Source organism: Maylandia zebra, linkage group LG11, assembly GCF_041146795.1.
Source record: "Maylandia zebra isolate NMK-2024a linkage group LG11, Mzebra_GT3a, whole genome shotgun sequence".
NCBI lineage: Eukaryota > Metazoa > Chordata > Actinopteri > Cichliformes > Cichlidae > Maylandia > Maylandia zebra.
In genome coordinates, this window is record NC_135177.1 from 7,820,681 (window position 1) to 7,831,010 (window position 10,330).

The 10,330-nt window shown below is 40.6% G+C and overlaps 1 protein-coding gene across 2 annotated transcripts; it reads right to left on the reverse strand.

Moving 5' to 3' along the window:
• Positions 1–54: 54 nt before the first annotated feature.
• LOC101476834 (matrilin-2) lies at positions 55–9,273 on the reverse strand. Of its 2 annotated transcripts, XM_004560019.4 has the most exons (14): positions 9,097–9,273; positions 7,043–7,181; positions 6,376–6,948; positions 6,154–6,276; positions 5,620–5,742; positions 4,854–4,976; positions 4,265–4,387; positions 3,664–3,786; positions 3,132–3,254; positions 2,309–2,431; positions 1,807–2,217; positions 1,561–1,713; positions 1,062–1,154; positions 55–338 (listed from the first exon to the last, which is right to left on the reverse strand). In XM_004560019.4, exons 1-14 carry the CDS (start codon positions 9,097–9,099, stop codon positions 283–285), a joined length of 2,289 nt encoding a protein of 762 aa, XP_004560076.2. In that variant the 5' UTR covers positions 9,100–9,273; the 3' UTR covers positions 55–282. The 2 variants fall into 2 exon arrangements, with proteins under 2 accessions (XP_004560076.2, XP_076745825.1); XM_076889710.1 differs by lacking the exons at positions 55–338; positions 1,062–1,154 and adding an exon at positions 1,163–1,258.
• Positions 9,274–10,330: the final 1,057 nt, after the last annotated feature.

Below are 10,330 nucleotides of genomic sequence, written 5' to 3' on the forward strand. Positions count from 1 at the left end.
CTGCTTAGAATCGTTTATGGTGAAAATATCATTTTTAAAAAGCCAAAATTATGAAGTGTAAAATGTTTATTTGTCAGTCTTCTGTACAAAGAGTTAATTATGCAATATTCCATTACATAACATTAACAATACTTCAGAAGGAATACACTGTAGTTTTAGAAGAGCTTATAAATATCTTCAGTAAGAAGAGCTGCATTTGCATATGTTCCATCATAGCGTGTTGAGCAGGATTAAAGGGATCCTGGAGATGCCGCAGAGTAGAGACTGATGAGTCTCGACCTTTCATTTATGCACAAGTTGATTCTCAAGAGTCTCCAGCCTCTTTGACATGGCTGCAAGTAGGCATGTTAAGGAGTTACTTATACCTCTCTGGCCAGTGAAGTTTTAGACCTGTTACTGGGAAATGATTGGATTTCCTGATGTAGTGTAAGTAAAATGCATTTGCCACCCTTAAAGCTGTTTATACTGTCATGTCATCAGTGTGATTGAGGTAACTGAGAAATCAGCTGACAGATCTGGTATTTATCAGCCTCTGCCTGCTCCTAATCAAAGTTTTAAAACCTTCTATGAAGCAACAATTATGCTGATTACCTGCAACAATAAATTTAGTCTTTTGATCACAAGTTATATATGTATATAAATTTGATCTATGCAGACTTTTCCCAAAAGGCTTTCCCTCTACCAGCTGCCGTAAGATGAAAGGAGGGCTACACCCTGAAAATGTTGTCAGCCTATTAGAGAGCTCCCAAGTTTAATATGAGTAACCAGGGTCCCTTTAAAAATGTGTCATAATTGAAATTTTTGACGCATAATGAGAGTTTTCTGAGATCACAGGACAAAAGAGACATCGTGGGATTAACCAGCGTCTGATCCCCACTTAACCTACATTTTAAAACTTGTCCTTAAGCGAAAGTGAGCGTCAATGGAATAATCCAATTTAGCTGCAAACTGTGTTCAAGGTTTTAAAAAAACACATAACAAAACACATGAATGACACATGAAATAGTTTGTCAGTGGCAATCCTGAGCATTGGTATCTGTGCAGTGAGCACAAAAGGATATTATTCTGAACCAGGCTCTTCAGCTTCTCTGTGACTTGGTTTTGAAACATTATCATGTTTTCACACTGGCACATGTTTTCATCAGATGGTTTATCTGCAGAAGAAAAGTTGATAGGTTGTGAAAGACTTTCGGTCCCTGGATTCTTTTTCTTATCTCGTCCTTTCTCCCCTAATCCTTTTCTGCTTTCTTGTCTCTGCCTGTGGAGAATGTGAGGGACATGCAGGAAGGACATATGACTGCAGAGCATAAAAGACTGATGAGTTACTTGATATAATACAGTAGACGGTATTGCACAGAGTGGCTGCTCTGCTCACAGGTTACCATGGCAGCAGCAGATAGGTGGCAGTAACGCTACATTTTTTCACCAATCTGCCCTTATTATAGCTCCACTTTACCTGAATAGCCTCAAACATAGCATTAGTTTCATCTATTAAGAAAGATCACACATATTTTTGAGACCCTTGCAGGGATTCCTGTACTTCTGCCTTGTGTGGAGTACCTGCACATATCCTGGACTTGAGTTTCTTTGTAATTTCTGCCATTTTTTCAAAATCCTCAGCGTAATACAAGTGCTTCTCATCTGGCTCTGACGCAATTTCTCTCAGCTCCTGTTCGATGGCTTTGCCAACTCCCAAAGCGTATATCGTGATCCCTGAAAAGTATCAGAAAGCATCATAACAACATGAAACTTGTATTAGGAAGAAGATACTCTGAGGTTGTCGTACATCGGGATGACTAGAAATACCGGAATTCTTTGCTTTAGTGGCCCATTCAGAAACATCATCTTGTGATCGTCCATCAGTGAACACGATGCTGACACGGGGAATGTTGAACCTGCCGCCTTCTTTGGTTGAAAAACTAGACTCAAACATGTGGCGCAGGGCTGAGCCAGTCATGGAGCCCCTTCCCATGTATTGCATCCTGTTCACGGCACTCTTGATGTGTTGTGCTGTGGAGTACTGGCCCAAGGTGAACTCTGTGCGTACCTTTGTGGAGTACTGAAGAAGACCCACATGAGTGCCCATCTTAGAAATGTCCAGCGAGTCCACAATGCTGTTTACAAACTGCTTGACCAACTCAAAGTTGTTGGGGCCCAGACTCTTGGAGCCATCGATCACAAACACAAGATCCATGACTCCCTCGCTGCACTCGGGTTCTGCCGGAAAAAGAAGGATATTTAAAATATATACCTTTATTTATTTCACATTTTATTCTCAAGAAAACAGTCCATATAAGAGTAATCCTACTTTTGCAGCTCTTCCCATCCTCAGCCAGCATGAATCCTTCAAAACATCTACAGATGTAGGAATCATTGGTGCTGACACACTGATGCTCACAGCCATGGTGCACTGTCTGACACAGATCCAGACCTTTCAGTTTAATTACACAGAATCAAAGATTACCATGATGTTGCTGTAGCAATAGTAGTGTAAGTGTATGGCAGAATTAGCATTTATATGATATATTGTGAGGCTACAAATACAATAAATGGTCTAATAACTCTCTGACATTATGAATGCTGTGTGGTGGTAAACAGAATATCCCTTAATCCAGGGGAGGGAAAAGATATATCTTTTGGTGAGCCATGGATTAGCACTGACCTCATAACTGGGTTCAAAAACACACTCAAAGTTATGCAACACATAAATACCCAAATAGGGGACATAAACAATCATAGAAACATTTGAAAACATGCAGATGAAAAACGTCACACTCTGAATTTGGTTTATTTTTGTCTCGTGTTGTGCAGAGTGTTATAGTTCTGCAGATGAGATGCCTCTAGAGAAAACTAGTAAAAGCAGAGAAAAATAATAATAAGACTCAGTGCAACACAGCTTACTGAAAAGATTCAAACGTAGTTCTATGCTTAACCCACCGAATGCCTGCATTTCAACATCTATCATGTATGTGATGTTCACTTAACACTTACCCCCAACAATGATTCCGAAGTATTTCGGCAATCAGTGTTTTCACATTACAGTTGTGATTCATGGGTCACTAGAAAGTGTTAAACAATTCTCTGGTGGAGAAACTGTTATTATTTATGACACCGAATGAGCTCAAACTCACTCTGACATGTTTTCCCATCAGGTCTGAGTGTGTAGCCTTTCCTGCATTTGCACACACAGCTGTCTTCAGTGCTCATGAACTCCTGCTCACATCCGTGGGTGCCATCGGCGCAGTGATCGATCTCTGCAGGAGAGCAGTGCTTCCATTATTGCCAAGTTCTTTTAATCAAATTCAGATAAAGCTGAATTCAAGACTCAGTTCAATGCAGTGAATCTATAAATCTGTAATTAATCTCTTGCTGTACTCTTACTATAAGTGATGAACGGTGGAGGATAAATGTGTTGCATCATCATGACTACAGCCTCTACTGTTATCAGAATGTGAAAGAAGTTTATTCAAGAGTGGGTAACCCTAATTATTACATTGCTTATTGTGCTTTAACAACATTTTTACAGAGGCATGTGGATGTCAGTTTGCAGCATAACACATGATATAAATCATTCAAGTGTTGCCTCACATTACAGGTATAAGCAAAAGTGTTTTTGTGACAAACCACAGCAATGACGCGGAAACACAGTTTAGCTGCACTTACTTTTGCAGGTTTTCCCATCAGGTTCGAGTGTGTAGCCTTTCCTGCATTTGCACACACAGCTGTCTTCTGTGCTCATAAACTCCTGCTCACATCCGTGGGCGACATCAGCGCAGTGATCGATCTCTGTTAGGAATCGTTTTGACGGATCACAGAGACAAAGGAGAAATTAGGTAACAAGCAAAAACAGAAGGTTTTAACTAAGTGTTGAATTTTTACATGAAAAATTGTGGATCAAACTGGTTAAACTGGTTTCTATTATTTGAAAAATACGCAGAACATTTACATCTTGCAGTTTTTATGTTTGTTTTATTTTATTTTATTAGTGAACACAGAAACAGAGGTAAGTTCACATAACTGAATAATCCTCCCAGACATCAATGTGACACATTTCTATATCAGCCAGTCGAATTCCTTCCATATGCTGAAACATGGTTAGAATTATATGAGACAATAGATGCAAATGTACACATCATTAGACAAGCTATGAATCAATACTTGGGTGTTTCTATGCTCTATACGTATGAAGAATATGTGGAATAACTTTAGAAAAATATGGATAAAAACAGCACCAATAACATGGAAACAGCTCATTTAAAATTACTTTTGCAGGTTTTCCCATCAGATTCGAGTGTGTAGCCTTTCCTGCATTTACACACACAGCTGTCTTCTGTGCTCATAAACTCCTGCTCACATCCGTGGGCTCCATCAGCGCAGTGATCGATCTCTAGAGGAAGTCATTTTATCAGTACAAAAAGACAGGTAGTGATTACATTTACTAACTTGCAAATTTTGCATTAAATTGTAAAAATAGTTTCCCAAAAAGCTAGATAATCATCCTAGACCTCATGTGACACTTTTACATCTCAGAATCATCCACCAATGTGTCAATTTCTGCGTTGTGCAATGTAAAACAGGCGGCTTTCTATGCTCTCTATATGAAGAAAATGTGGAGCTTTTTTTTTTTTAGTTAAATATGAAAAAGCACTAAATTTACTTTGGCACGTTTTCCCATCAGGTCTGAGTGTGTAGCTTGTGATCGCAGTGATCGATTTCTGCAAGGACGCATTGGGTGAAATTTATGTCGTGGTTGCTGTAGCAGCACCGTTTGAATGTTTCATAAGATGCTGTATATTTGCTGTGTTTTCACTTTATTTTGCCGCATTATGAATGATAAAAAAAAAAGTACTTACTGCTGCAGGTCTTGCCATCGAGATTGAGGACGTAGCCCCTTTTACATGTGCAGATGTAGGACTCTGGAACGGTGACACAGTTGTGCTCACAGCCATGATTTCCCAGGTCACAGTGGTCTATTCCTGGAGAGGATGAATCTCTTATTAGATATTCCACTTTTTCACTGGTTATTTTGTTGTTGTTTTTTATGACAAGACTTTTCAGATTAATAAAAACATGCCCAATACAGAAGAATAAGACTGCTAAATCTAATTATTTCGTTTAAAAAAAAAAAAATCCACTCTAAAGGTGCAGAGTGTGAACCCACTGTGATGATTGAACTCATTCTTGTTTGGATTGGGATATACTATGACACTCCAGATACACCTCTACATTTCAGCAGCTGCACTGCACTGATGATTGCAAAAGCACACTTCCTTCAGGAAATCTCCCCCACTTTGCTTTTTGTTAACATCCACCGAAGGAGCAAAGGGAAAATTTTCCATCAGTGGGTTAACAGACATCACTGGTAGGAAAAAAAAACTTCTCACGGTGACTGTGCCTTTGGGCAGTGTTGGCTTCATGACGCTGAGTTCCTTTATCCAAGACCAGATAAATTATTGTACTTTATTCCTACTTGCTATATATGATGATTTAAAGCCAACACTTTACTCCACAAACACAACATTGTGGCAGGAAGCAAGTTGTGTTTCCATTATGACTCTAACAATAAGTCATGAAATTTGAATAAAACAGTTTCTTATGAGTAAAAAAATGTAATATTACTGTTGCACGTCTTCAGGTCTATGGTGAGTTGATATCCTGGACGGCACAGACACTCATAACCACGAGGCAGGTTTGCACAGATGTGTTCACAGCCGTGATCCACCACAGCACACGTGTCCTCAGCTGCAACAGTGTGGAGAACAATCACCTACAGTTCAGTGTGCAGAAGGAAACCTGCAGTAACCAGTCAGTCAGGGACAGCAGAAACTAAATATAAGCCAACGAGTGAGACTTTTTAAACTGACACTCCCATTTTACTTTGCTTTGATCTGAGTGAAACTCATGAGTCACAAGTTGTGTCAGTCTGGTGTAAAAAGGCAACATGAGGGTTTCAGTGATTGTTTTTGCAGCCAAACCGTGAGAGTAAACCAAAAATGAAAATAAGGTGGCCAGATGGGCAAAATCTGTTATGCAAAAGGTCACGTGATCCATTTTTGGTCCTTAAGCCATCAGACCATCATCAGGTCCTTTGTACAAGTTTTGGGCAGCGTTAAAAGACTGTAGCTATGTAAATAACAGAAGGGAGGGGGTTACCTGTGCACGTCTTGCCATCAGGGTTTAGGATGTATCCTTCCCTGCACTTGCACCTGTATGAGGCAGGGCTACTCACACAGATATGCTGACACTGATGGTCCACCACCTCACACATGTCTGAACCTAATACACGCAAAAACATTCACAAACACTCAAGCATGATTAGACACATATGCATTTTAGAAATAAAGAGAGACATTTAAAATAGACGGGATTATTCACCTCCACACAGTTTGGACTGGAACACAGAGATCAGGGTTTCTATCTGGCTAAAGTTGGCCACCAGATGCACATGCTCCGAGTGCGGCTCACTCCCTATGGCCCTCAGTGTGTTCATATCCACCCTGCCTACTCCAATAGCAAAAATCTGGATGCCAGCCTGTCTTGCCTGAGCTGCAATCTCCTCTACTGTGTCCTGAGGTCTTCCATCAGTCACAATCATAGCAATTCGTGGGATGTGTAGGTTCATTGGTCGGGCTCCATGTTCCTCGGTGAAGGCTGTCTCCATGGTGTACTGGATGGCCAGACCCGTCATGGTCCCTGTGGCGAGGTGCTCCATATTCCTCACTGCCTGCTCTACCTCGCTCTTGGTGGTGTAGGTGCTGAGGGAGAACTCAGGCTGGACCACGCTACCATACTGCAGCAGACCGACCCGTGTTGCATTATGGCCAATCTTGAGGAACTGAAGCAGGTTGATGATGAAGGTCTTCACTTTCTCATAGTCATTGGGACGGATGCTTCTGGAGCTGTCAATCACAAAGATGAAATCCAGCGGGATGGCTTTACATGGATTCTCTAAAATCAAAGACAATGAGGAAGTTTGGGATGAGTTTGGGATGAAATGGCAAAACTGATACAGAAATGCTGTGGTAACCGACTAATCACCTACCAACTGCTTTGATTGGGAAAGTTGTGTTGCTTCTTGCTGTGATGGGTCTGGGGCGGCGTCTGTACGTCTGCGCTGCGTTACAGCACAACAGGCAGAAAAGGCCAAGAGCCAGACACCTCATTGTGATGAAAGACGACAACTGCAGCAGAGTGACGTAAGCACAAAAACAAGAGCTGATCCAGAAGAAACACTTCCACAGCGCAAGTAGGGTACAAACCTGATCACCAGGGAGCAAAGATGGAGAAGAGAGAGAGAGAAGCTGCCAAATAGAGGAACCTACTATTTATTTTATATATGTTTGTCTACATGTAGAAACATGGCAAGAAATCTGCATTATAAATGGACTGGTTCTTATAAAGTGCTTTTCTACTCTACTCGAGCACTTAAAGCACTTTATATTACACACGTCATCCACGCATACATTCATACAAGCACTTTTTCTGTGTCTAAGTCCTCTCTATCTGACATTCTCATTAACACTGAATGAGATGCAGGGATCCATATCTTTCCCGAGGATACTTTGGCATGCAGTCTGGGGCAGCAGGGATCAAACCACCAACCTTCCAGTTAGTAGATGACTCGCTCTGCCACCTGAGCTACAGCCACAGCGTTGTGTTATAATAAACACAAAATCTGACACATGACTCGCACACATGACGGTTGGTTGTGATTAGGTGAAGCACCTAGTATCTGGGAATGATTTGTACTGGGACCAGCTGCACACGAAAGGTGAGGCTGATTGCAACTGATACATTGCACGTTGAGTAATTTCAGTTTAATGCAGTTTAAATCAAATAAGTTTTGGCATAAACTTACGATATGGCAGAATGAAAATGTACTTGTTACATTTTGTGACATTTGCAATACATTTGTGGAAAGAGTGTCAACAAGAGAATAAAAAACAATTCCACCAATATTCTGTATAGTGTTTTGCACTTTATATTCTTCATATGCTTGTTATCTAATTTCCTTGAAATATGGAGATTGTTCTCAGATATTCAGCACTTTAAAATAGCATCATCTGTTCTATAAACTCTGTTTAAAGACGTGGGCTGTACAGTATACCAGTGTTGTGCTTCCTAAAGCATTCAAAGAAAGTCAGTGAGCTTCTGTGAATGAGAATGCTTTGCTGCATAGGAGGTTTACAGTGATTTAAGAGAGGCTGAAAAACACCAGACTGCTTCCCTATCCCCTCCCCAAGAGACCCACTTGTTACCCGTCATATTCAGACTCCAGCCTTTACTACTGTCTTAGAAATATCTGTGATCAGTGCAGAAATTACAAATATATTCAAATTTGAAAAAGGAGAAAAGAACAATACAGGAACAATCTTACGTGAAGGCAACATAAAACTTTTGTTTTGGATTCCCAAATGAGAACTTCAGCAGCTTCCGTGTGTTCAGTTAATAAAAAATCAACACTTCTACACAGAGCCAGGTTTATATGGTTGACCTGAGACCTGCAGAGGTCACACATGCAAACCCTCATGGAACACTTGCCCTCTGAACTCACATGTGTTTTACGTCTCTCTGCCGCCACCCTGATAGTGTTTTCATCTTCAGATGGCAATCCCAGCAGCAAAGGTAAAATCTTGTTATGTGCTGTAGAATTTCATGACACTCCACAGCGTCCTAAAATGTTTTTTTTAACTGGCATTTCCTCTAAACACATGAATCAAAGAAATGAAGAAAGTTTAGTAATTACAGCATTTTGGTTATTCCACAAAAGAGCAGCTCCTTTCATATTTCCCCCTGTGAGTGGAAGCCAAAGTTGTGTGTTTACTATGAAGCACAAAAACATCATGTACTGAACAGCATTTATGACACTGTGTCTGTTTTGCACATCCAAGTTCTCTGATGAGTTTTCATGATGCAGGTGAAAGGAGCACAGGATGTGTCCTAACGCAGATAAGAAGTCAACACCACACAGGTGACTGGTGGTGATTACTCTTTCTACCCTGCTATTAAAACGCTAAAGAAAAAGGATCGGTTCTTTTAGAAAAGGGAAAACCCACAGTATAGCATTTTCAAGATAACAATTTGAAATCTACTCACCATTATATAAAAAATTATTTTGGAATTTTTAATTCAGCGAATTAAAATCTCTGAAAATCCAAAAACTGAGCCAACAGTTGAGCTCCAGCAGGAAAAGTCTGTCAATGCCTTAGCTCCGCGTTGCAAATGTACATATATCCCAGTCCTGTCTCTATCTCTGGAGGCTATTGCATTGCCTAGTCCCTTACTCCATCCACTATTTCTCTGTATACTCCCACTCTGACTCTGACTTTGGAGACGCCTCTTGTTCTGATCAGTCTGCTGGTAAAACAATAACTATGAGTGTTTTATTCCCATTCAGATCATCTTACTCATATTTATTCCAGATAAGTGGAACTAAACTCCCAATTTTACATATTGAAAACACTTTAAACATTTATTATTTGGAGGAAAGTAGAGACAACGTAAATGTTTCATGTTGTTCTTACATTAAAGTTTTAGAGACGTGTACTTGGTCAGCCTGGCTCCTGTTTTCAAACTAAGGAACATGAGTAGCTCATCAAATGATAGATAATAATGTAATGGAGTCAGACTGTCAGAGGCCTGATAGATTTAAAGTCTAGTGTAGTCTAATGGGTCATCACTGCTCTGAAAGAGGCGGATTGTACTTTTACAAATTATGCTCAGAAGAATTGTACAAAGCCACAGCAGCAGTTTATGGAAAGACCTGGTAAGTAAAAGTCATCACAATTCCACTCTGGGGGTCCCTGCCTCCCACACAGTAGACACATTTATATACAGACATGTCTGTGAAGGTTCTCAGTCATCCAGCTCATCGTAGTCTAACGGGCTTGGAAAGAAAAGCGTCTGGACTTCTTTAAGTTTCCTTGAAGACGTTTCACCTCTCATCCAAGAAGCTTCTTCAGTTCTAAGATCAAATGGTGGAGAGTCCCAGGTTTTAAGTCCTATGGGTGTGTCCCTCTTAAGAGGGTCATGGACCCCCTATTGATCCTCTACCTAATCACACTAGCCAAGGTGGGAAAACGGGTGTGGGTCACAACCAGCCAAGGTTTCAGGTGAACCCATTGTGAAACCTATCCCCACCCTATCATGTGATATATTGAGGTCCATTTGACCTCAATAAATCACATGACCCTCTTGGGGACACTCCCATAGGGCTTATAATCTGGGACTCTCCACTAGTTGCTCTTAGAACTGAAGAAGCTTCTCAGATGAGAGGTGAAACGTCTTCAAGGAAACTTAAAGAACTCCAGACGCTTTTCTTTCCAAGCTC

Excerpts from the sequence above, each read along its gene's own strand:
- LOC101476834 (XM_004560019.4), bottom strand. Across the intron at positions 3,255-3,663 it reads TGATGGGAAAACCTGCAAAA|AGATCGATCACTGCGCCGAT; the intron begins GTAAGTGCAGCT and ends GCTCTCCTGCAG. Across the intron at positions 1,714-1,806 it reads CACTAAAGCAAAGAATTCCG|GGATCACGATATACGCTTTG; the intron begins GTATTTCTAGTC and ends GATACTTTTCAG.